The following is a 27,521-nucleotide window of genomic DNA, read 5'->3' on the forward strand; positions in this document are numbered from 1 at the left end:
GCCACTGCACTCCAGCCTGGGCGACAGAGCGAGACTCCGTCTCAAAAATAAAAAATAAAAATAAAAAATAAAAATAAAATCACTCAGTAAGGAACAAAGGCATTTTCATGCAGAAAAAAAATAGACAATAATTTTGTCTAGAGCAGGGAGGGTTTCACAACCTCAACACTACTGATATACATAGTGGCCAGCACTACTGGTCAGATAATTCTCTGTTATGGGAGGTCAGTCCTATGAATTGCACAGTGTTGAGCAGCATCCCTGATCTCTAATCACTAGATGCCAGTAGCAACACACCCCCACCCAAGTTGTGACCAAAAAAAATGTTTCTTGAATTGCCAAATGTCAGAGGGACCAGCTGAGAACCGCTAGCCCAGTCTTCAGCAGAGGAAGAATTTAGACCTAAATAGAAGTTTTTTCCTTTCTCCCTTCTATCTGAAAAATCTTCGAAAATAAAACAACTGAGGACAGGGGAGAGAGCAACTTTTGCCTTATGTGGCAACCCTAATCCCTCAACCCTCACGGCAATCTCAGCTAGTACTATCCTCATTATACAGGTGAGAAAACCTATACTTAGATGTTAATTTGTCCAAGGTTAAGTTAAAAAAGCTTGAATGGATTTGGTGACAATACTCAAAGTTCTAAACACTACAGAAACTCTGCCCCCAAAGGGCCACAGATTCCACTCCTTGAATAAAACAAACATTAATAACTCTAGATAATCCTACACTAAAATAGCACAAACCCTGTCTGTCTATTAGGAACTACTTACTCAAGAAAAAGCTAAAGGGCCACACTTCATGCAAGCATCATACGTAAAGGGAATTAAAAGAAATGCTTTTGGCCACTGTGATTTCTTTTAAAGGATAAGGAAAGGGAAAGGGAGGGAGGATGAACATTATTTGGAAGCAGAGTCCTAAGCCAAGCAATGTCTGGCTCTGAAGGCAGCCCTGGCTACCACCGCCTCTGAACCACACACTACACTCTCTCTCTATGTATTGTCCAAAGCAAAACCAAAAGACTTTCTCAATGAGGGCCCTCCTGGGTGCCACTCTGCTCAGCTGATGATCCAGTTAGAAGGGCAGCTTTAGCATCCCCCAAGTCCTGAGTCTCAGACCTCCAGTCTGGAGCCGATCACTTCGCTTCTCTTGGTCTCAGTTTCCTATGCATGCAACAGAGACAGTAGTTAATGGGAAGGGCTGACCTGTTCTTAGTAAAATGTGGATGACAGCTTAAGGATTTCATTTTGTTCTAGTCCCTTAACTGAAGGATCAGTAGCCTTCCTGAAGCTTAATCTCACCCCAAGAACAAAGTCTTTTCTGTCCAAACAGGTCAGTGTTTGTTATTTCTTTTGTTGTTGTTGTTTGAGATGGAATTTTTGCTCTGCTTCCCAGGCTGGAGTGCAATGGCACAATCTGGGCTCACTGCAACCTCTGCCTCCTGGGTTCAAGCAATTCTCCTGCCTCACCCTCCCAAGTAGCTGGGATTACAGGCACCTGCCACCAAACCCGGCTAATTTTTGTATTTTTAGTAGAGACAAGGTTTCACCATGTTGGCCAGGCTGGTCTTAAACTCTTGACCTCAGGTGATCCACCCACCTCGGCCTCCCAAAGTGCTAGGATTACAGGCATGAGCCACCGTGCCCGGCCAGTGTTTGTTACTTCTATGTGCCAACACACAGTATCAACAAGAACAAGTTTCCATTCCCTGTAAAAGGAGGTTCTTTTCCTCCATCTTCTAGGCAGTATGTGCAGGGGGTGACAGAGCCAACTGTGAAGCCAACTAAACAGAGCCCTTCCTATCCATCTGGTGAGGAAACCACAGGCAACTCCTCTTCACCACACCATGAGCCACAACAGGGCTACTTGGTCAACTCCTCCCAACTGCTCATTAATCATCACCACAAACACACCTGAATTTTCCTCCTCAGCGAACAAGAGAATTCACTAATACTTTGATATAAATCTCATATCTCATTTTATATATATATATATTACATAACATATATATCTATCTATCTTTCATCTTTAAGAGTCTAGTTAACTAGCTGGATGAGCCAGTAAGACTTCTACCATAGGATTGTCAGTATGTGCATTAATTGCTTAGATTCTGTTAATTAACTGATTATTTATCTGTTAATTTTATTTTACTTTATTATTTCCAGTTTCAAATTTAAGTCCTAGTTTTTCTCTCCAAAATTCCAAATTATTCTTTTTGATGTAGCAAACTGAAATGATTAAGAGTCAGAGACCTAGGTTAAAAACCCATTGGCAGCCGGGCGTGGTGGCTCACACCTGTAATCCCAGCAACTCTGGGAGGCCAAAGCAGGCAGATCACTTGAGGTCAGGAGTTTAAGACCAGCCTGGCCAACATGATGAAACCCTCTCTCTACTAAAAATGTAAAAATTAGCCAGGCATGGTGGCACATACTTGTAATCCCAGCTACTTGGGAGGCTGAGGAGAGAGGACCACTTGAACCTGGGAGGCGGAGGTTGCAGCGAACCGAGATCGCACCATTGCACTCCAGTCTGGGAGACAGAGCAATACTCTACCTCAATAAATAAATAAATACCCATTGGCATCTTGAGTCCATTTACTGTGTAACATTCAACAAATTACTCAACTTCGTATCTCAGTTTCCTCATCTACAAACTGGGGATACTGGGAATATCTACATTATATATTTATGAGACTAAATAATACATAAAAGGCATTTATAGCAGTGCCTGCTACAGTAAGCACACAATAAATACCAGCTTCTTTTCTGTAAACAGTGTAACTTCACTGCTTTGAAAAACAGGTCTAATTCTACAGATTTTTTTCACATTCTTAAGAATTGCTAGGATGTGTATCAAGTGCAACCAAACCTCAATCTAGACATACAGTCAGCGAATGCCCTCTCAAAATGGATTGTGTACACTGTGTACTTCCCTCAACCAGTCTGTCTTCACTTATGCACTGGCAACTATACTCCAAAAAGGCATCTCTCATGCCTGTCACCACATATAAATGTAAATTTCAGTTTCAGTGGAAATTTACATCTATACATCCAGACTATCAGATGACAGATATAAGCTTGGCAAACTTACCCTTTGCAATCCTAACATGATCAGCTCAGTCCTGTCTCACTGTCTATCCCATAAAAGACCCTCAAAAGTTTAATTCCAGCCCTCTGCTCTTCCCTTTAACAACATAAATAGGCTGGGCAGGGTGGCTCATGCCTGTAAACCCAAGACTCTGGACGGCCAAGGCAGGTGGATTGCCGGAGCTCAGGAGATCGAAACCAACCTGGGCAACATGGCAAAACACCCTCTCTACCAAAAATACAAAAAAGTAGTCTGCCGTGGTGGCGTGCACCTGTGTCCCAGCTACTTGGGAGGCTGAAGTGGGAGGACTGGCTTGAGCCTAGAAGGTGCAAGTCGCAGTGAGCCGAGACTATGCCACTACACTTCAACCTGGGTGAGACAGAGTGAGATCCTGTCTCAAAAATAAAAAATATAAACAATCTCAAGTTTGACTTCCTTGAATCCAAAATTCTCTCAAGGAGGAGAGTATGAAAACCACAAATAGCATTTTCATTTCAAAATTGTTAATGTTTCTATTAGAAGTGTTTGTTACTTCAAATGTAATACAGGACCGGGCGTGGTGGCTCGTGCCTATAATCCTGGCATTTTGGGAGGCCGAGGCAGGTGGATCACTCGAGGTCAGGAGTTTGAGACCAGCCTGACCAACATGGTGAAACTCTGTCTCTATTAAAAATAGAAAAATTAGCCAGGTGTGGTGGCAGGCACCTGTAATCCCAGCTACTCCGGATACTGAGATGGGAGAATTGCTTGAACCCAGGAGGCGGAGAATGCAGTAAGCCAAGATCAATCCACTGCACTCCAGCCTGGGTGACAAAGTGAGACTCCGTCTCAAAAAGAAAAAAAAAAAAGAAAAAGAGATACATACATACATACATATATAACTTACCCATATTTACACACTCCAAATACAACCCACTGCAAACTTTGGGTGTATTTCCTCCCAAGTGTAGCTATACAGTAGAGCCTAAGATACTTCACATAATTGAAATCAGTTGATATACAATTTTATATTCCACTTTCTCATGCTGCCAGGTTATTTCCCCATCCCATCAGAAGTTCTTTCAAAGCACAAAAACAATGTAAGTCTGCCAGAGCACCCTCATCAAACTTGCTACACAATTACTAGGAATGCCAGGAAAGATAGGTCTAAAGGTTTTGATTCTTTCTTTGGTTCTGATCTTATGTTTTTATGTAAAAATGTTCTATATAATCCTAATGTCTATAAATTTAAAAAAAAAAAATGAAAGCCCCAGAATCTCAGGTTTGCTAAGTTTTAAGTCCAAGTATTTTGGCTAGTGCTAAAATATGCAATACAGCATAATTACACAGCTCCTTCCTTTCAGCACCTCAACTTGTCCTACAAGTACTTCCCAGCAGTATCATTATCCCCATTTTACAGATGACGACGCTAGTACAGCAGTGATGTGACTTGTCTAAATATGAATTATCTGGTTACCAATGTAGAAACAGAACCAAAAACTCCTAATATTTACTGCAAAATTACAGATCTAGGTTAGGCTCATGAGGGCATTATAAAGAGCAAATGCTAGAGGGAATTCCGATAGTTCTGATGTGACCCCAACATGGGTTTTGAAATACCGTAGTGATCTAAAGACATCCTCCCAGGGCATGCCAGTAAATACATCTAACCAGCACCTTTCATCCAGTGATCTCGAAGCAAGTTTTGCAGACACTAGCACTGGATGGCCCATTATCATGCTCCAAAATTACAGGTGGGGAAACTGAGACAAAAGGAAATTGAAACACACATCCCCAACAATCTGCGATTAGCACAGGACTAGACTCTTCCTCTCACCTCACCACACCCCAAGGGGAGCCAAATAGGCAAAGTTTCCATGTGGACTGACAAGGAAGAGTGAGGACTTAACTGCCTCTAACAGAAAGGAAAAATTTACTGGGAGAGAAAAGTGGGGTGGGAGAATGAAAGGAGGACCGATTAGAAGCCAGAGATAAGAGTAAAAGCCAAATCTAACCAGAGCCGGAGAAAAAAATCACAACATAAGATCTGCACATGAGTCCAGTGAGATATACCAGGTCACACATACAATGATGGCTCAGGAACTTCTAAAGTGTTTTACAGGAGCTTGGTATTGGACATCCCACTTATACAATGCCCGGTCTGACTGGGTCAAACCTCTATACTCTCAACATATAAAATGTCTTTGGGATTATTCACCCAAACACAGAGAACGGCAGTATTCTCTCCCATCCTCATTCAAGCACAAAAACCAAACCACCCTGAGAATTTTAACTCCTTTTACTAACGTTAAGAGACTTCTCCATCCAGTCCATGGTCTCATATTCTCTAAGCTAGAAGTTAAAATTAAGAACTTCAGGCCGGGCGCCGTGGCTCAAGCCTGTAATCCCACCACTTTGGGAGGCCGAGACGGGTGGATCACCAGGTCAGGAGATCGAGACCATCCTGGCTAACATGGTGAAACCCCGTCTCTACTAAAAATACAAAAAACTAGCCGGGCGTGGTGGCGGGCGCCTGGAGTCCCAGCTACTCGGAGGCTGAGGCGGGAGAATGGCGTGAACCCGGGAGGTGGAGCTTGCAGTGAGCCGAGATCGCGCCACCGCATTCCAGCCTGGGCGACAGAGCGAGACTCCGTCTCAAAAAAAAAAAAAAAAGAACTTCAGAATGTGAAGGCAGCCAACACTACTCATCTCAAAGTTACTAATCTTAGCATTCAACACAGATGATGCAGGAAGGTTGCAGAATTTGGTAAACCAGACTACCGCTGGCGACAGAGTCGAGACAACACTGAAAACACAAAGGCATTTAGCTCAATGAGAATAGCCAGTGACATGCACATCTAGAATACTGAAATGGCTATGATTTCTTACCTCACACCTTGGTATTTCTGCATGAGTTTGTAGTTATCTCCTCCCAAAAGTCAAGTGTGAGTTAACAACATGTCACAGTAGGAAAAGGATTGGGTAGGTGCAGTTTCAGTAGAAATTTACATCTATACCTCCAGACTATCAGATGCCAGAAAAACTGTTTCCCTCCCTTTCCTTGCCCATTTTAAAGGTCCTATTTACCAGGACACAATGAAGGTAGTAAAACTACGGTAAGACAAACACATACTTACATATTTTCAGTTTAAACGGTGAAAATACACAGAGGTAACTTCTATTTAGCTCACTCCCCTAAGTCATCCTCCTTGTGGATTTCCTCTTTACGGGCCTTAAGGTGACTTGCATGCCCAGGCTCAAGTGTATCATCACCACCTGCAAATATTTCTAAATGGGATCAGTTCTATTAATAACAATGACTATTTCTAAAGGCAGTAATAAGTAAAATAGGGTTGTTGTAGCAAACTTAAAATTCACACCAGCAACCAGCAATGACTAAAAAAACTTTTCATCTAATTAAAGTTAGAGAAATTTATTCAAGTCAAATATTTTAAATGAGGTGGCTGAAAATGAGAAGGAAAGCAAAGAAGAGATGAAAAACTAGGGAAGGGGAGTAGGAGGTTATCAAAAAGTACTCATTTTTAACGTCAGCCATTTAGATGTGCACCCTCAAAAGTCATGGCACTGGCCGGGTGCGGTGGCTCACACCTGTAATCCCAGCACTTTGGGAGGCCAAGGCGGGTGGATCACTTGAGGTCGAGAGTTTGAGACCAGCCTGACCAACATGGAGAAACCCCATTTCTACTGAAAATACAAAACTAGCCGGGCATGGTGGCACATGCCTGTAATCCCAACTACTCGGGAGGCTGAGGCAGGAGAATTATTGAACCCAGGGGGCGGAGGTTGTGATGAACTGAGATCACGCCACTGCACTCAAGCCTGGGCAACAAGAGCAAAACTCTGTATCAAAGAAAAAAAAAAGTCATAGCACTCTTCATTTAGTGAATAATTGAGAAAAGAACAGATAGACTCCCCACAATCTACATTTTTAACTAGTCTATGATGGATATCAGCCTTAGATGGGAAATGAAAAAATTAATGAACGGCCGGGCACGGTGGCTCAAGCCTGTAATCCCAGCACTTTGGGAGGCCGAGACGGGCGAATCACAAGGTCAGGAGATCGAGACCATCCTGGCTAACCCGGTGAAACCCCGTCTCTACTAAAAAGTACAAAAACCCAGCCGGGCGAGGTGGCGGGCGCCTGTAGTCCCAGCTACTCGGGAGGCTGAGGCAGGAGAATGGCGTAAACCCGGGAGGCGGAGCTTGTAGTGAGCTGAGATCTGGCCACTGCACTCCAACCTGGGCAACAGAGCGAGACTCCGTCTCAAAAAAAAAAAAAAAAGAAAGAAAAAAATTAATGAACAAAAAGCAAGCCTATTAATTGATTATTTGGGGGGTGTGAGGGAATTACGGTTTTCTTTTTTAAAGCAAAAGTTGACTGCTGTGACTTTTTTTTTTTGAGACGGAGTCTCGCTCTGTCACCCAGGCTGGAGTGCTAACTTTTGTATTTTTAGTAGAGATGGGGTTTCACCATGTTGGCCAGGCTGGTCTCAAACTCCTAACCTTGTGATCCGCCCACCTCGGCCTCCCAAAGTGCTGAGATTACAAGCGCTGGTGCCATGAGCCGCGGCACCCAGCCAACTACTGTGACTTCTAAAAGGTGAATATTATAAAATTCTAGCTTCAGCAATTTCCCTCTGCTTCATCGACTTTTGGATATTTGAACTTCATAACAATTCATTTTTGTTTTGTTTTGAGACAGTCTCGCTCTGTCGCCAGGCTGGAGTGCCGTGGTGCAATCTCAGGTCACTGCAACCTCCACCTCCCGGGTTAATGCGATTCCCCTGCTTCAGTCTCCCAAGTAGCTGGGATTACAGACATGTGCCACCATGCCCAGCTAATTTTTTGTATTTTAGTTAGAGACAGGTTTCACCATGTTGGCTAGCGTGGTCTCGCTCTCCTGACCTCAAGTGATCCGCCTGTCTCAGCCTCCCAAAATGCTGGGATCACAGGCGTGAGCCACCGTGCCCGGCCTGAACTTTGTAACAATTCAAAAGGGATGTTGGGACCCAGGACACACTACCCCAAAATATGACTGTAGGAGAGCAGAATATGCCACCCAAAATATACTTCCTTGGCGTATTTTGAGCTGGTTATTCTGAGAAACTGCAGACACCAGAGTAGACAAGAAAAGCTGTCCTTTTGTAAAAGAAATTTGCATCCATAAAGGAAATCTACATTAATAAAGTATCTGTACCAGGAATAGGGCTGCTTCAGACAACTTTTATTACCTGAGAGACTTTATCCCCAAGAGCAAGACAATTGTTATTCACCATATAATTCTTCCCCTCATCTTCCTATAACTTGTGTGGCCACCACTCCACCAAAAACCTCAAACCCTAATTATTTTCTGCAGCTCAGTATACAATATAAGCTTCAATCAAGGAACCTGCATTATATATTGTGGGGGACTCTTGTGCAAACATAAGTATAAATAAAATGACATTTTCTCCTGTAAGAGTCTACCTTGTATCAATCTATTTATTTCTTCCCCTCCCCTGCCCTGAGATGGAATCTTGCTCTGTCACCTAGGCTGGAGTGCAATAGCTTGATCTCAGCTCACTACAGCCTCCACCTCCTGGGTTCAAGCAAGTCTCATGCCTCAGCCTCCCAAATAGCTGGGATTATAGCCGTGAACCACCACATCTTGGCTAGTTTTTGTATTTTTAGTGAAGATGGAGTTTCGCCATGTTGTTCAGGCTGCTCTCCAACTCCTGAGCTCAAGTGATCCACCTGCCTCGGCGTCCCAAAGTGCTAGGATCACAGGCATGAGCCACCGCGCCCAGCTATCTAGTGTCAATTTAAATCACGGCCCAGCCCAAAGAACTTAGAAGTATGGGGGGAAGCCATTTTTCCCTAACATATAGCTTCTGGTGCCCAATGTGGAGCATCCTTCACTGGCTGGGACACGACTAGCTCCAGGACTGTTCCAGCTGCAGGATCCTGAGACCCTGACAAACACCAGCTGCAGCTAAAACTTTTTACCACATTGGGCTCCCACATCTATGCCTGCAGAGTCTGCTCAAAGCAAGAGTGGTAAGAGTCTCTTTTTCTTTTTGCCTTTATCTGTATAATCCCCATTAACTTATAGCTGAAGATGCTCTATAAGCTTCAATCATCTGACTCTTCTTCGAGTCACCAATGCATACGAAACTACAATTTTTTTTATCCTGTTAAGTCTGCCTTATGTCAATTTAATTATTGGCTCAGTCAAAGAACCTAGAGTAGAGGAAAGCCATTTTGTGTTCCCCCACAGGGATAATTATTGATGGAGGTTCTGATTACATTCAGGAAACAGAAGCACACTCATAAACTTTTAGCTGGTAGCAGCAGAACACTCCCTTCCTCAGGTCAAAATACAAACTGGCTAAGAGTTCCTTTCTGTAGCTCTTCCCAACTGTTGATACTTTGTACTGACAATACTAGTAAAGGCATCACAAAAAGTTCTTTCCACCATGTATACTTAGATGCAAAACAGTTCAAAAACACTAAAATGTCAAACTAGTCAAAAAATAAATCCAAATAAAAAACACAAAACCTAAATATGATTGTTAGCATTTTCTCATTATTGTGCACTATTTTCATAGGCTCAGGCTTCCATAAAAAGCATGTGCATTCAACTATACACAGCAGAAATAAAATCATTAATACTTTCTTAGTGCATTCCAATTTTACTTTTTTCCTGTCTTCCTCTGCTGAAGGAGCCAAAATGTGTATTTCCCCACACTACCACAGGAAACAAAACAAGGGAATTCCACCTAAATTTAAGCATGTCAAATTCCCAGGCATAGCCAAGCAGGATGTCAAAGGTCATACCCCATATCTGGCCAGCCCAAAATACTATTAATATATTTATAGCTAGTATGAATAACCATAAATCCAAAAGCTTTAGCCTGATGAAAGATAGAACAGGCATTAAAAATTAAGTTTTCTAAGCCTACATGGATATGCTGTCCTAGTAACATTCAGGTTCATTTGCACAATAAATATGACCAAACGAGTCATTATGCTCTAATCAACAGCCTTTCATGTGATGTGCCTTGTGCAGGTCTGCGGAAAAGTGGCTAACTTGTTTCAGGCCAGAGTAACAAGACAGCAAACTGAGGGAGCAGGGATGTCCCCTGGAGAAGTGGGCTTTTGTGCAAAAAGCCCATCACAAACCTTAAGATTTAATAAAAGTCAATGTCATTTTAAGTGAGTCTCAGCAAGCCACACAGAAACAAGCTTCATAGGGCACATGACTAAGTGGAAAGGGGGTGTCTTCATTTCAAATCCCAGGAGTGTATTCACACAGTTAAGGATCACAGACAATTCTGTCTTGAAAAGAATCAATCTGATGCATTACCCTAGAATCTGAAGTGTTTCAAGTTCTCATTTTATCTCTCTGACTTAATTACTTCTTCCTCCCAATACCCTTTTTAAAATGAATTCTCTAAAACAAAAATGGGGGGGTGGGGAGTGTAAATGAGGCTTAATTGGAGGCCCCCAAGTTGTCAATCATGACAGAATTGATGATGACTTCCGTGGATGAAAGTGTTTTTCTTGTCCCTTCTTGCCATAAACACAGGCGGAAGTCATGGTTAGTCTAAGAAACATAACCATCAACAGCTTGTCTTTGATTGAAATGTGTCCCTATTTTCATCACAAAGGAAATGATTAAGTAGGGTCCTCCTATATGTTCAGCATTTTATATGACCCAAGATCATCTACATCGTTAAATGAGATCGCAGAGCGTAATTATTTTAATTTTTTTCTTAGAAATATAATGTATAAGGCATACAATCAAATTAGGTAATAAATTCAGAAACTGACTGACTTCAAACATATACCCTCCAATTGTTTGTGAGGAAGCAGAATTCACAATAAATTATAGGCTCCATCTGTACTGATATATTCCCTTCACTTTATTCCACATCCCTATATTCTCCACCCCTAGTTCAAAATAAAGCAATCACACCAATGAATGCAATGGCACAAACTTTAACGTTCAAACTGTTACAGGAAAGTAGTCCCAATCCAGACTCCAAGTGACAGTTCTTGGATCTCACGCAAGGAAGAATTCTGGACGAGTCCCTAGAGTAAAGTGAAAGCAAGTTTATTAGGAAAGTAAAGTAATAAAAGAATGGCTACTCTATAGACAAAGCAACCCCGAGGGCTGCTGGTTGCCCGTTTTTATGGCTATTTCTCGATGATACGCTAAACGAGGGTTGGATTATTCATGCCTCCCCTTTTTAGACCATATAGGGGAACTTCCTGACTTTGCCACAGCACTTGTAAATTGTCATGAGGCTTGTGGGAGCGTGGCAGTGAGGACAACCAGAGGTCACTCTCGTGGCCATCTTTGTTTTGGTGGGTTTTAGCTGCCTTCTTTACTGCAACCTGTTTTATCAGCAAGGTCTTTATGACCTGTATCTTGCGCTGACCAACTATCTCATTCGGTGAGTTAGAATGCCTTAACCATCTGGGAATGCAGCCCAGTAGGTCTCAGCCTCATTTTACCCAGCTCCTATTCAAAATGGAGTTTCTCTGGTTCACATGCTTCTTGACAAAACTACTTTTTAAGAGGTTTGAATCTCAATTAAGCTAAACATATGGGCCGGGCGCGGTGGCTCAAGCCTGTAATCCCAGCACTTTGGGAGGCCGAGGCGGGTGGATCACGAGGTCAGGAGATCGAGACCATCCTGGCTAACATGGTGAAACCCCGTCTCTACTAAAAATACAAAAAACTAGCCGGGCGTGGTGGCGGGCGCCTGTAGTCCCAGCTGCTCGGAGGCTGAGGCGGGAGAATGGCGTGAACCCGGGAGGCGGAGCTTGCAGTGAGCCGAGATCGCGCCACTGCACTCCAGCCTGGGCGACACAGCGAGACTCCGTCTCAAAAAAAAAAAAAAAAAAAAAAAAAAAAAAAAAAAAAAAAAAAAAAAAGCTAAACATATTAAGAATGTTTATTTCTGAGTTAGGCACCACACGAAGAACTATAGGCTAAAAAGAGATCACAAAGAAGGGCAGTGACACCCTGAGGGTCTACTCCTCAAGCACAGGGACAGGTCGATTCCAAACCAAACACTCAAGAGCAGGCAGGTAATTCTTGAAGCCTGTGACAATCATGCTTTTTAAATTGTTATTTTAATAATCTGGATTCTGCTTTTGTTTAGCTTTGGTTGTTGTTGTTGTTTTTGAGATGGAGTCTCACTCTGTCGCCCAGGCTGGAGTGCAGCAGCGCAATCTTGGCTCACTGCAACCTCTGCCTCCTGTATTCAAGCAACTGTCCTGCCTTAGCCTCCGAGCAGCTGGGACTACAGGTGCCCACCACCACGTCCAGTTAATTTTTGTATTTTTAGTAGAGACTGGGTTTCCCCACGTTGGCCAGGCTGGTCTCAAACTCCTGACCTCAAGTGATCTGCCAACCTCGGCCTCCCAAAGTGCTGGGATTACAGGTGTGCGCCACTGCGCCTTGCCTAGTTTTGCTTTTTTTTTTTTTTAGAAGATACATGGTCCCGGTGTGTTGCCCAGCCTGGCCTTTGGGCTCAAGGGATCCTCTGGTCTCAGCCTTGCAAATAGGCAAGACTACAGGCAGACACACTACTCTCTCTGCCTGGACGGATTCTGCTTTTTTTAATATAAAAAGTACATTCTAGGTATAGTTCAGAACATTGAAAGTATCAAAATGGCATTTCAAGAAATACAAAGCACCTTAAAGAAATATCCACAATTACTGGAATGTAATTCCCTAGGAGAACCACTACAGGGCACAGAGGTCACAGCAGGGAAAGTATCCACTCCAAAACCAGAAAGGAGGACGTCAGTAACATCAAAACATGCCTAATTACAGGAATCTTTAACCCTGATAAATTTCCTTCGCATGAATTTTTTTTAATTATACCAAATACTTCGAGAGAAAAAAACAGTAAGAAAAACATTCTGATAACCTCTAAAATGTAGTCATCAACTGCTAAATGTTTAAAAAGTGTTTTATCATCAGAAAGCCTTCATATTAATACAAATATATGACATATAAATATACATTTACTTATAATATAAATATAATTTATTATAAGTAAATCCAGGTCCTACAAAATTCATTCTATCTCACAAATTTCACAAGTTCAACAAACTGCTCCAGGCACACCGGTAACAGAAGAGACTGGGAGTATGGGAATCTTTCAAATTCAGCGTATGTAAATGTCATAATGGGCCACTGAAGAGAAAATTAAATCCTAAAAGGTTGAAGGGGAGAGACCAATTCAGTCATACAGATTACAGAACTCTCAGGGTAGGATGATCCACAGGAAGCTTTCCCATTCATCACATGTAAATTTCATGATGGCCTACATACCTACCCATCCAGAGAGAAAAGTTTCCAATGCAACCAGCTTGGTGCCAAGTACACAAACAACCCCAGTTGATATTTACAAGTTTTGCAAGTTCCCCTCTCCTCCCTCCTCCCTCCCCGTTTAGGAGGTAGCCCTGCAGAGAGAGAGTTCTGCCGCAAACAGACGAGGTAATTGTAACTCAAGAGAGTCCACTTTCTCCTATATTCAAATCACAGTACAGTATGATGGCAGGCTGAAAGCTACTGGTGTGACAAACTGGCGATTCTTTTTTTTTTTTTTTTTTTTTTTTTGAGATGGAGTCTCTCTCTGTCACTCAGGCTGGAGTGCAGCAGCACAATCTTGGCTCACTGCCTCTGGCTCCTGAGGGCCCGCCAACATGCCTGGCTAATTTTTGTTATTTTTAGTAAAGACAAGGTTTCACCATATGGTGCAGGCTGGTCTCAAACTCCTGACCTCAGGTTATCCACCTGCCTAGGCCTCCCAAAGTACTGGGATTACAGGCATGAGCCACCGTGCCAGCCCAAACTGATGATTCTGCAAATTAAACCTCACAGCTCATTAAGGCACATCATCTGTGATACAAAATTATGGTGACCGAACATACTTATGTTGATGTTACTTATGCAACCTTATGCTGAAGGTTAGAAGAGAAAAAAACTTTCTCATGTCAAAATAGAATAAAATCCACATTGTGACTATTACTACCTCAAGAATCTGCCAAAATAAGAGCTTCTAGCTAAACCATATGCAAACCATTTCCTTTGACCTTGCTTCCAAGCAACCAAAATGTCTCAAGTATTTGAAGTTTACTTGTATGGACCACTCCCAAATATTTATGTGGTTATTTTGTTTTCAAGCTTTGAAGGACACAATATTTACACAAGCCTGGGAATTAGGTGATTCAATTATAATTTATCTCTCCAAACTTAATTTGAATCTAAATGCTTCCCCCCGCCCCCAAGACATAGTATTGCTCTGTCACCCAGGCTGGAATGCAGTGGCACAATCTCAGCTCACTGCAACCTCCGCCTCCTGGGTTCAAGCCATTCTCCTGCCTCAGCCTCCTGACTAGCTGGGATTACAGGCACGTGCCACCATGCCTCGCTAATTTTTGTGGTTTTAGTAGAAGTAGGGTTTCACCATGTTGCCAGGCTAGTCTCGAACTCCTGACCTCATGATCCACCTGCTTCACCTGCTTCAGCCTCCCAAAGTGCTGGGATTACAGGCATGAGCCACCATGCTGAACCTCTAAATGCATTTCTTTTCAGACACAGAAGGCAGGATGCCTTTTCACTCTCACCCTTGCCACTGCTGCAAAAATGGGAATTCCTCACTCAAAAAGGGATTTTTCCCTTAGCCACTCGCATGGCAGGCTTCTGCGCCTGGTACCCGCAGAGGAAATGCACTAATTTTTTAATTAAAAAAGGAAAACCAATATGAAAGGAGAGGGCTGAAACACTGAAGAGACAAAGCCCAGTGCCTCCAGACCTCAGCTAACTCTTCAGAATACCAAACCACTGAAGAAATCTTTATCTTCCCACATAATCCAAACTGGTTTCCCTCTTCCTCCTTTCCTTATTATGCCCAAATAAGACTTAGAAGATTAATCATGCACATTGGCTTTTTTACTGCAGTTACAAAATGCAACCAGTGAGCTTCCCTCCCTTTCCTGATGCCAGATTCACTTAGCTACTTTAAGATTTGTAAGTACTTTGTAAGTACTCAGCAGTACTTGCAAAGGCAGTACTCTAACACCTTCAAGATGGGGAAACCATGGTTGTAAACAGAAACATGTATTTTCCCCTCAACTTGGATGCTTTATCATATCTCTAACATGGTAAGAGCAGAGATTCACAAAACCATGACCTATATTTTCCAGATTGTTAGAACAGCAATTGAGAAAAACTGTTTATCCAAGAAATATCTTTAATTAAACAAAAAAGAACAAAAGGATACAAGGGAAGGCCTCTCTTTCACCCTCTTTCTCATCACAGGTTCGCTTTAATCAGATATGATGGGTAGGGGCTCCAGGGCTCTTAAGCTCATGGGGTATATCATTAGGACCAGCCCTGTAACTCAACTGCACAAAGAATGAATGACATTGTTATTAAGACAAACATCATCTGGGGAGAAAAATACATGAAGGCAGAAAAAAGATTTTTTTAGGTCTTGAAGATCTGTATACAGATGCTGGAACCAAGTCACACTGAAAAAGTTGACAGCCTGGAAAGTTTTCTATGTGGTTGGCCAGAGATGTATAAAGGATACAGTGGGGCTTGTTGGAAGTAACAGCACTTCCCAGATGAGGGGTGCTACAGTGTAGACCAAGGGGCCACAACACTTTAGAGGTGGTACTGGCCTCTGAGAAGGCAGAGGTCTCTAAGAATTAAAGAACTCCTATGACTTAAGGTCAGCAGAGATAGGCTATCTTGAAAGAAATGATCTACCTCCCTTCCCTGAGGGAGATAAGACCCTACTACATTTCTTCCCTTCAAAATTAGAACCAAGATGAGAAAGGAGTTGAAGGATGAATATGTTTTACATAATATCTTTACTTACAGAAAGTAAAAGACCAAAGATGAGCTGTAATTCTGAACTTCACTGGATCTACAAACATCAATAGTGGTCAGCAGGGCACGGGGGCTCATGCCAGTAATCCTAGCACTTTGGGAGGCTGAGGTGGGCGGATCACTTGAGGTCAGGAGTTTGAGACCAGTCTGGCCAACATGGTGAAACTTCATCTCTACTAAAAATACAAAAATTAGCCGGGCCTGGTGGTCTCTACTATTACAGGTGTGCCTGTAATCCCAGCTACTTGCGAGGCCGAGGCAGGAGAATCGCTTGAACCTGGGAGGCAGAGGTTGCAGTGAGCCAAGATGAGGCCACTGCACTCCAGCCTGGGTGACAGAGTGAGACCCCATCTCAAAAAAAAAAAAAAAAAAAAAATTAGACTGGCCAATTCCATATTGTTTCCTGGTTGGTTTTGACTAGTTTTGCCCGGTATCATTAACAATCATACAAGCATGAGATCCTGGTGCGCTTTGAAAGCTATTTTCTCCACGTGGAAGGTAACTTAGACACGTAATAAAACTTCATGGTAGTGGGCTTTCTCATTTACTTTTATTTAACTGTCCCCCCGACCCTCATCAGCAGTGTACCTTTTAAATAAAATGTCTGTTTCTATAGGGATAAACATATTAGTAAAATAATTTTCTACATTTCTTTTTTTTTTTTTTTTAGGCAGAGTCTTGCTGTCACCCAGGCCCTGGCTGGAGTGTCGTGGCACAATCTCAGCTCACTACAGCTTCCACCTCACAGGTTTGAGGGACTCTTGTGCCTCAGCCTCCCAAGCAGCAGGGACCACAGACATGCACCACCACCGACTAATTTTTTGTATTTTTAGTAGAGACAGGATTGCACCATATTGGCCAGGCCAACTCCTGGCTTCCAGTGATCCACCCACCTCAACCTCCCAAAGTGCTGGGATTACAGGTGTGAGCCACCATGCCGAGACAGCTTTCCTAAACACTTGTCATTTCTAAATGGCCGATGAGTGTTATTTAATCTGCATCTGTGCCTTCTGATGTGCCACAATGCCGCTTTTACTGCATAAACCTTTTGGTTCAACATGAGCTAGTCAGACTCACTCCAAGTACACTTAACACTGAATATATTCAGTCCTATTGGACTGCATGGTGTCAATTTTGGGTTTGGCCTATCCAAATTTAACCTCCTCTGGATCTACTGAAATACCCCATTATAATCTTCATTCTTGCATTTGGGTTAGTGAGAAGATAAATATTACAATGAGAAAGCTATCAAGGACATCTAATATTTAGCTAATGTAATATTAGAACTGACATTTACATTTTGAAGTATCTTTTCAAGCCAATATAACCTTCTCTCACAATTGCCTTAAATATATTTTGAAATTGCTAACTTCAATTCAGAATTTCTCATTTTTCAAAAAAGCAAGACTTACATTTAACAGTAATATTTATTTGAATCACTCTGCTACCAGGACACTGGGCCTCACTGAAGTTAATTTTAAAGAAAAGATCAAGCAAAAAGCTAAATACATTATAAATGCCAACTATTCACATTAAGTCAATTACATAATCTGTTCTACATATTGCCAAATTCCGTATGTCAGTTTCAAAATCAACTGCAGTACACTGGCTTTAAACTGCATTCCACAGGACTCCATATTTACACAAGTGTGTTCTCAAGAAGTTGCATTTTAAAATTTTTTTAATGTAATCATATTTTCATAATTTCTTATTTGGCAAAAACAAAGATATCATTTGATAAATTTGGTCTGTAACACAGCGTTATTTTCATAACATGTCCTTCCTACCTATACTTCTCAAACTTTGTGTGTATTTCATATGCCTATCACTCAAGAAATTTTTTTTTTTTTTTTTTTTTTTGGAGACGGAGTCTGGTTCTGTCGCCCAAGGTAGAGTGCAGTGGCGCCATCTCAGCTCACTGCAAGCTCCGCCTCCTGGGTTCACGCCATTCTCCTGCCTGGGTCTCCCGAGTAGCTGGGACTACAGGCGCCTGCCACCAGGCCCGGCTAATTTTTTTTGTATTTTTAGTACAGACAGGGTTTTACCGTGTTACCCAGGATGGTCTCGATCTCCCGACCTCGCACTCAGAGAAATTGATACTTTTCGAATTTTCAGGCCTTTATGAATACCAGTCCACCATCCCAAAAATGTATCTTGCAAATAAGATGAACTAATGGACAGAAAGATGTGCATTTACACAGATATATGATCAAGCAAGCATAATGAAATGTTATTAGTAGAAAAGGTAGCAGAAATTCTTCCAACTTTGCTGAATGCTTGAAAATTTTCATAGCAAAATCATAAGGGAAAAATCTCCCATCCCCGCCACTTTTTTTTTTTTTTTTGAGATGGGAGTCTCACCCTCTTGCCCAGGCTGGACTACAGTGGTGGGATCTTGGCTAACCGCAACCTCAGCCCTCCCCAACCCCCTGCCCCAAGTTCAAGCAATTCTCCTGCCTCAGCCTCCCAAGTAGCTGGGACTACAGATGCATGCCACCACACTCACTTAATTTTTTCTATTTTTAGCAGAGATGGGGTTTTGCCATGTTGGCCAGGCTGGTTTCTAACTCCTGACTTCAAATGATCTGCCCACCTTGGCCTCCCAAAGTGCTGGGATTACAGGCGTGACTCCCTATGCCCGGCCCAATCTCCCATTTTCAATGCCTGCTTCAATGGCCAATACAGAACTTCATTTTTCTCTAAGACACTTAACTCTTCCCACTGCATATCATAGTTATTTACACGTTGCATCTAGTCTTCCTACTGGATCTATGTTTTGAGTCATCGCTACCACTCAAAAGTACCTAGCACATCTTGTACACAGTAATCATTCAACAAATAAATGGAAAAAAAGTACTTTGACAATCTGTTGAAAATAAAATAACTGTTCTTTAGTTATATTACTTCTTAAATTATTCTCACATGATACAGACTGATATTCTCAACACACAGGAAGCTGAAATATAAAAGACCCATGTTTCAAGAAAGAATTTTTTTCCTAACATATTTACAATATAACTGAGAAGCCAAGACATACAGACATTAAAGTTAAATTATATATAATACACAGCAGCATGAATTAAAAGATAACCAAATATTCACTCAGAGGACAAAAATTCCTCTGGGTAGGAGCCAAGATTGCAAGTTGGTGAACTGACTTGAGCCTTGCAGACTGAGCAAGATCTGCAGAATTTTGGGGCACAAGATGATCTAAGCTCTGGGGACAGGAGAGTCTAGGCCTGAAATACTAAAAGCTAAACTAGGAGAATGGTTAGGGGGTAGGAACTGAAAGTCTCAACAGACCCTGAGAAAGAAGAGTTAACAGACTTGGGAACACTAAACACCAGTAGAGTGCTCAGGAGGACATCAAGGTTTGAAAACTAGGGAGACCTAACTAGACGATTAACCCAACTGGGGACCTTGAAATGAGCCATCTGAGGGCAGGGGGAAATACAGTATGTTCAGTTTTAGATATACTGGATTTGAGATAAAAGTGGGACATCCAGAGCCTTTAGGTAACTAGATACACAAGGCAACAGAGAGTAAGTTATCTAAGAAAATAACAGAGAAAAAGTCCACAACTAGTCCTGAGGTACACTTATGAATGAAGATAGGAGAAGGGAAAATAAGTGAACCCACTGGAGAAGCCAAATGGCAGGAGGACCACTGTAATGGAATCCAAGATAAGAAATGATTTCTGAAAGCAAAGTTAAGAAAAGGAAGACCTGGACGGGCACGGTGGCTCACGCCTATAATTCCAGCACTTTGGGAGGCCACGGCAGGTGGATCACGAGGTCAGGAGAGCGAGACCATCCTGGCTAACACGGTGAAACCCCATCTCTACTAAAAATACAAAAAAAATTAGCTGGGCGTGGTGGCGGGCACCTGTAGTCCCAGCTACTCGGGAGGCTGAGGCAGAAGAATAGCATGAACCCAGGAGGTGGAGCCTGCAGTAAGCCAAGATTACGCTACTGCACTCCAGCCTGGGCAACTGAGCAACACTCCATCTCAAAAAAAAAGAAAAGAAAAAAAAGAAAAAGAAAAGGAAGACTCAGGCTAGGCACGGTGGCTCACGCCTGTAATCCCAGCACTTTAGGCAGGCAGATCACGAGGTTAGGAGTTCGAGACCACCCTGATCAACATGGTGAAACCCTGTCTCTACTAAAAATACAAAAATTATCTGGGTGTGGTGGCGCTAATCCCAGCTACTCGGGAGGCTGAGGCAGGAGAATCACTTGAACCCAGGAGGCAGATGTTGCAGTGGGCCCAGATCACACCACTGCACTCCAGGCCTGGACGACAGAGCGAGTCTCTGTCTCAAAAAAAAAAAAAAAAAAAAAAGAAGAAGAAGAAAAGAAAGACTTAGACACACATGCCCCCAACTCCCATAAAGACTGCAGCTTCAGGGATCATCAGAACAAAAACCAGAATTGGGGGCTACATAGGCTAATTCCCTAAACAGCTCTCCCTTGATTTTTTTTTTTTTCCTGTAATCAATATGGCTTGAAATAAAGGACACATTTTGAATTTATGCCCTTTTAAAGTAGTAAGTGAAGGTAAAATTCACTAAATTATATGATAAGGAGCTGCAGATATACCTTTTCAGTTGTATTTGGCTTAATATCAAAACTAACTTGCTTTTTTGTTTTCCTTTTTAGCTTTTATCAAAACTATACAAAAATGGATGAAAGAAAAAAAAAGTAGCCCAAATTCCTGCCAAGTGGCAAGAAAAAGTCAACCCAAGATTCAACTATTGGCGGTACTTAACCTACAAGTTGATAAACCACAGGGAGAAGACTGAGTGGAGTAAACTGGGATGCTAATAAATAAAGCAAGTTTTTTAAAAGGCTGAACCATATAAAATAGTCAACATACAAAAATGTATTTTTCATGTTTCATATGTTCCTTACAAGACTACAAATAACAAGCAGTCATACCTACAAAGAATTTCTGTGCCACTGACTTAATTTTTGTTCATCCTCATCAGCAACTGGCAAAGAGGAAGATGTCTTCCACAATTTACACTTTAAGTATTTGTACACAGCATATCCCTTAGGCACCAAAATACCTACTTTTTCGAGTACATGTGGTCTTCTGTTTCACAGCTGAAACACCACCAGAGGCAACAGAATTCTGTATGCACCAAGAAAAGGTGGTTGGTTATACCACCCCAGGGAGATCCTGGGGGGTTGGGCAAGTCTCTGCAAGTTGTTGCCACAAAGGCAAAGGCAAATCTTGAACTGCAGGGAAGCAGACCAACTCCCACACAATTGAAAATTCTGCCTTCCCCAATCACTATGTGGTATTTACACTGCCCTTCCAAGAGGATCCCCAGAAAGTCCCAAAGCTACAGCACATATAGGACAAAAGAATGGCTGGGTAAATTCCCATGATGCCAGGGAACTGGGTAGTTTCCAAGGGCAGAGTGTTCCAGAAAAATGCAAATCATTCATGCTTCCCCAAAGAAATTCCAGCCAAATACAGCTGCTATCTTAGAAAGTCTAATACAAAATTGCAGTTTAGATGCTTGGATGAAGGGGTTAGAAGCACAAGGACAGGCAACATGTTCAGAGTCTACAAGGGATTCTAACTTGCCACTGAATATTCTTCCCCTTCATCCCCATTTCATATCACCTCTGAGAAGATTCCCTGTGTGTGCGGAGCATGAAATCTATGTGTCTGCTGCCAATGTGACACCTTTTCAGCGATTTTGGGGTCTTGAAGACCTTTACCTTTTTTTAAGTTTACATAAGAATTAAAATGCCTTATTTTCAGTATTTCAGTGTTTGTCACTTAAAAAAAAAAAAAAAAACTAGGCCATAAGCATTGGCTCATGCCTGTAATCCCAACTACTCAGGAGGCTGAGGTGGGAAGATCACTTGAGCCAGGGGCAGGCAGAGGTTGCAGTGAGCTGAGATCAAGCCACTGTATTCCAGCCTGAGCAAAAGAGTGAGACCCTATCTCAGAAAAACAACAACAACAACAAAAACTTAGTATCATTCAAAAAGAGGCCACTCTTCTCGCCATCCCCTAAACCACGGACTTGCCACAAAACCCTGGTAAAAAGTAAAGTTCTTGGGAGTATGAAACAAAGTATTCCAATTTGGCATCTATTCTGGAATTTCTGAACAAAATCTTTTAGCTGTCAGACATATTCAGGTAACTTTCAGCCTTTAATATGATGCTACATTTAGCTGTATAATCCCCCCATCCATTTTAAATTATTTCCTCATTCTTGCTTCCCCAGGTACATATACAGGATTATCAAGGCTTCCTTTAAGGTAATTTCAGTAACAATCCAGAAGTAGGAAAGATGCCTCAGATCCTCTAACCACTCGGTCTCACCAGGATTCTCTAAGTCAAATGTGACCATGCAACAGAAAAGCAGCCATCCTTCTAACAGCATCTCTGTGGCTGGTTCAATGACTCACCTACAGATTATACCCAAATTACAGAATAAATATTTATTTCAAAATATAAGCAAATCCACTGTCAGTTCATAGGCCAAATAAGAAACATCACTCCCAATTATTTATCTTAAGAATAAAAAGCTTTGGGGCCAGGCATGGTGGCCTATAATCCCAGCACCTCAGGAGGCCAAAGCGGGCAGATCACAAGGCCAGGAGTTCGAGGCCAGTCAAGCCAATATGAGGAAACCCCTCTCTACTAAAAACACAAAAATTATCCAGGCGTGGTGGTGCGTGCCAGCAGTCCCAGCTATTTGGAAAGCTGAGGCAGAAGAATTGCTTGAACCTGGGAGGCGGAGGTTTCAGTGAGCCGAGATTGCGCCACTGCACTCCAGCCTGGGCGACAGAGCGAGACTCCATCTCAAAAAAATAAATAAATAAAATAAATATTTATCTTTAATTAAAATCAAAGAGGATGCCTCTAATAAAACAATCTAAAAATTTATGTAACAAGAGTTAAGTGGTATAGTCATTCTTTTAATCTAAACTGTTCTAAATAATATTAAAACAGAAGAGTCAACTCAAAACTGCCATTTATTAAAAAAAATCGGAGTTCACAATACCACTTCCCAAGCTTTAGAAGGCTTTCTATGTGAGAAAACAGGTCATGGAAATGAAGTTTCACTATTTATAAATACTGCACTAGATTTAGAAGATCCCGGGTTTTCCAAAGTCTTAGGTTCCACTTTGTGTGTGACCTTATAGCACTTCTAGGCAATATTAAAACAAGTGTAAGACATTTAACATACCATCCCCACAAACACGAAATGCATATCCTTCAAATATAACCAGCACTTAACTATCTAAAGAATGACATTAAAAGTTTTTGAATTCACTAACAGTTTTCCAACTGGTTTGTCCTATGCAAATGACTCAAACTTTCAGGCAGGCCCCAGGAAGCAGCACACAAGAAACTATTTAATTAAAGATTCAGCCTAATTCCCAGTAGTAAATCACAGGAAATATTTTGTTCCAAAGCAACGTCTCCTCAGTCCTAAAACAGTTAAGTTTTGGTTGATTTGCATTTAAAAACTGGATTTAAGTAAAAAGTCATAGTAAAATTTCTCTTTTATGACTCTTAGAACAGGAGTCTTTCAGATCTGAGAGTGAAACTCAGTTTTAACAAGTAACTCATTTTTATGAAACTCTAACCAGAAGACTAGTTATGAGTTACAACAGCTCAGGTTGTTTCTTTTCTTCTTAAAATACCCTCTTACTCAAACTGAAAATGCACTTGCTGTAATCCGACTTAAACCAACTGACATTACACCTGAAACATTTACTCATTTGAGAAAAGCAGCCTACTCCAAAGCAAAGCCCCATTAGGCTCCCACTGGGAGCTGCCCAAGGGCCTCCAATTCCAGACAGATAATTTAACAGGTCTCCTAGCTCTGGCAAAGAAATTTAAAAAAAAAAAAAAAAAAACTACATTATTCTTGCATTTTTCAAAGAATCAGAACAAGAACCTGATAAAATGGTTGTAAAGATGATTTAACATCAGAATCTATTTTTTAAAAACCTAAATCTTAAAAAGTGTAAGTCACATTCCTAGTTTAAGATTAACACTCTGACAATGCCATTTGAGACGCAAAACTAAAAATATCCCAAAACACTGCCTTTATCTTTAAAGAAAGGCACTCCAGCAAGTTGAAGTAGGTTGTATCCATTTCCAAGGACTGAAGAATGGTGTAAGTACACACTGTACTTTCAATGCAAAAAAAGGGGGGGGAATTTTTTTTTTAAATGGCTAATACTCTGTAACAGTTGAAGTGGAATTGATAGATGAGCAAGTAAGTACTTAAATTAAAATGTTAAGTAAAACAAGATTTAGCAGACAATTTCGATTTTGTGACTTAATAGAATATATGCCGAGCTTAAAGGTAAGAAGGCACTTTACCTTTTGAAACACTTGGTAAAATTGCATGCAATGCCTGATAATGAAGCGACAAGTGATACCTTTACTCTAAAACACACTTTGGAAAAAAATAAAATGAATCTTGAACTCCTTTCCTTCTCCAGGAACTTCAATATGGTGTGAGTAACTTAACCTCTTTGACACGCATTAACCACAGGGATGACACTGTATGTAAAATAACCTTGGTGTTAACAACTGCGCAGCAAAGACCAATCTTTATTATGCTGTGGAGTCAATAAGAGAGGCGAGGAAAGGTTTGTTTAAAAAGATGTTTAGCTCGGCCGGGCGCAGGGGCTCACGCCTGTAATCCCCGCACTTTGGGAGGCCGAGGCGGGCGGATCACGAGGTCAGGAGATCCAGAACATCCTGGCCAACACGGTGAAACTCCGTCTCTACTAAAAACACCAAAATTAGCTGGGCGTGGTGGCTCTTGCCTGTAATCCCAGCTAGTCGGGAGGCTGAGGCAGGAGAATCGCTTCAACCAGAGAGTCGGAAGTTGCAATGAGCCGAGATCGCGCCACGGTACTCCAGCCTGGCGACAGAACGAGACTCCGTCTCCGAGCGGGGATGAAAAAAAAAAAAGGTGTTTAGCTCAACTAGACAGCCTTTACAGCAATTCCGCCACCGGTGACAGAGAGAAACTGTCAGCTTGGGGAGGCCGCGCGGCGACTGGACCCCGCCCCCGGGAAGCCTCCCCGGGGCCGAGGCCACCCCACCCCCGCCCCGGGCCTTCTCCTCGGAGTCGGGAAATGCCTGCCCCCACGGTAAGTCTCTACTGGCCACTCTCTAAAAGGCAAAAATGGCAAAAATCCTCCTTTGAGGCATCGCTCCCTCGACGCCCATCGCCACTCCGACTCCCTCAAAACATTGGTCGCAAAGCCCCCCGCCTGGTCCCTCATCTGGACCTCCATTCTCAAGAACAGGGTGGCAAGGCAGGAAAAGACGCACACTTCCCAGCCCCCGGCCCCCCAGGGCAGCCTCTGTGTTTCTCAATAAAAGCCTCCTAACAGGGGCAAGACCAAGTTCGGGCGCTTCCCCTCGTGGAGAAACGCTGGCCCCACGGCTCCCGGCCCGGACGCGCTGGCCCTTTAAAGGCGCGGGCTTCCTGCGCCCGGGGCCCCTCCCACGCCATCGCCACCGCCCGCGCCCGCCCCCGCCGAGGGTCACACTTGAACTTTAGCTCGCCCAGCGCAGCCAGGCGCCGGCGCTCCGCAGGCGGTGGCCGCCCCTTCGCACGTGTCGGAGGCACCACCTCGGGCTCGGGACGCCCGGCCCCCGGCACTCGAGGCCACTCCAGAGAAAACCAAAACAAAGCAAAATGCGCACCGCCTCCAGAAACTGCCTGGCTGGCCCTGCACCGTCCACGGCCGGTCGCGCCCTGCCTGTCCCCTCCACCTGCAGCCCGGTCCCGGGACAGGGAGACTCCGGGGCCCCTCGCCGCGCCCTCCCCCGCCGCGCCCGGCGGAAACAGCTCCGCAGCGCGGCCGGAGAGGACCCGCCCTCCCCCCGCGGAGGTCCGGGAGGGAAGGGGCAGTCGAAGCAGTCAGCGCGGGCCGGGGGAGTGCCCCTCCCAGCGAACCCGTTTCTCCTTTCACTGGCAAACTTTTCGGCCGCTCTGATATCCACTTCTTGGCGCACTTTCTTTACTTAGTTCCTCGACGAGCCCCTTTTCCCCTTTTCGCGTCCCACGCGAACTCTTGACTGGCGCGCGCGCACACCTACTGCCGTCCCCGACCGGACCTGGGCGAGGTCACCGCGACCACCGCTTCTCGCCCGCCCTCCTGGGAACGCGCTGCCCTCCTGGCCCGCACCTTCAGGCCGAGCAAACCTGCACAGCTGCGCCCTCGCCTGACCCACCGCGCCCCCAAGGTCCGGCCGCGCGCCGAGACCGCTCACCTTCCAGCCCGCCGAGCTGTTGCTGTCACCCTTATCCTTGAAGTAGGGCACGCTCTTGACCATCCACTCGTAGATCTGCGACAGCGTCAGCCGCTTCTCCGCCGAGCTCTCGATGGCCTTGGTGATGAGGTCAGCGTAGGACAGGTTGCCCCACGCGTTGCGGCGGGACGAGCTGCTCTTGCGCGGCTGCCCCGCGAGAGGCCCGGCGGCGGCGGGGGGCACTGGCGGGTGCTGCGACAGCGGCCCGGGCGGCGGGGGCTGCGGCGGCGCTGGGTGCAGGCAGCTCGCCTCCGGGCCCTGGAAGTCCCCGCACAGTCCCCCGGTGGCGGCCGCGGCGGCCGCCGCCGCCACCGCCGCCGCCACGGAGCCGGGTGCTTGCGGAAAGTCCTCGCTCTCCTCCAGCAAGCTCAGGTTGCTCATGAAGTCGGCGCTGACAGCGGCAGCCGAGGCCGAGGGCAGGCCCGCCGCGGCGTCGGGGTTGGCAGCCGCGCCGCCCGACGGCGCCGGGCTGGAGGTGGCCGAGTTGGACTGGCTAAACTCCGGCCTGGGCAGCGGCCAGGTGCACGAGCGCGGCCGGGGCAGCGGCTCGAAGTCCGGGTCGATCTCCACCACCTGAGGCGCCTCGGCCATGGTGACCCCCGCCCCTCCCCCAGCCGCGGGAGAGCCAAGAAGGGGAGAACGCAGCACGGGGGCCGGAGGGGGAGGGGGCGCGAAGAGACGGTCCGAGATTTGGGGGAACGAAGCCGGTGCGGCGAGCGGACGGAAACTGGGAGGAAAGCGCGGCGGAGTGCAAGCGCGAGCCCAGAACTTAACTTCGCCGGGCCATCCACATCGAGGCTCCTCAGGGTCCGCCGCACGGACTGGACGGCTGGCCGGAGCCGCCGGGCCGGGGCAGAGCCTGCGCCGCGCTCCAGGTGACAGGGCCGCGGACGGAAGGACAGACGGATGCCGCGGGCCGCTCGCTCTCCCCGGCTGCGCGCCCGCTGCGCTGCTGCCTGTTGAATGTGGCGGCGGCGGCAGCGGCTGCTGCGACTACCAGGCCGCCCGACTTACGGGATCTGCCGCCGCCCCCCGCCCGCGCCGGCGCGCGCGCCGGCCCGCCCCTGACCGACAGCCCGCGCGGCCAATGGGCATGCGGCACCGCCGCCAGGGCAGCCAGTGGGCGCCGGGCTGGGCGGGGCCCGGTTTTCCACGGGGAGGCGGCGGTGGGCTGGTGGGGGGTAGTAGAGTGTTTTTCTTTTTCACACACTCACCTC

At 44.5% G+C, this 27,521-nt stretch overlaps 1 protein-coding gene across 1 annotated transcript in view; it reads right to left on the reverse strand.

Annotated features, from left to right (window-relative positions):
- FOXO1 (forkhead box O1) overlaps nt 1-27,274 on the reverse strand; it is a 111,863-nt gene extending 84,589 nt beyond the window's left edge. The window contains exon 1 of the mRNA XM_025364428.1: nt 26,266-27,274. Within this exon, the coding sequence (XP_025220213.1) occupies nt 26,266-26,895 (630 nt within the window). The 5' untranslated portion in view covers nt 26,896-27,274. The remainder of the gene's footprint in view (nt 1-26,265) is intronic.
- Between the last annotated feature and the right edge of the window lie 247 nt (nt 27,275-27,521).

The sequence above is a fragment of the Theropithecus gelada genome, chromosome 17, assembly GCF_003255815.1.
Source record: "Theropithecus gelada isolate Dixy chromosome 17, Tgel_1.0, whole genome shotgun sequence".
In the NCBI taxonomy this organism is placed as follows: domain Eukaryota; kingdom Metazoa; phylum Chordata; class Mammalia; order Primates; family Cercopithecidae; genus Theropithecus; species Theropithecus gelada.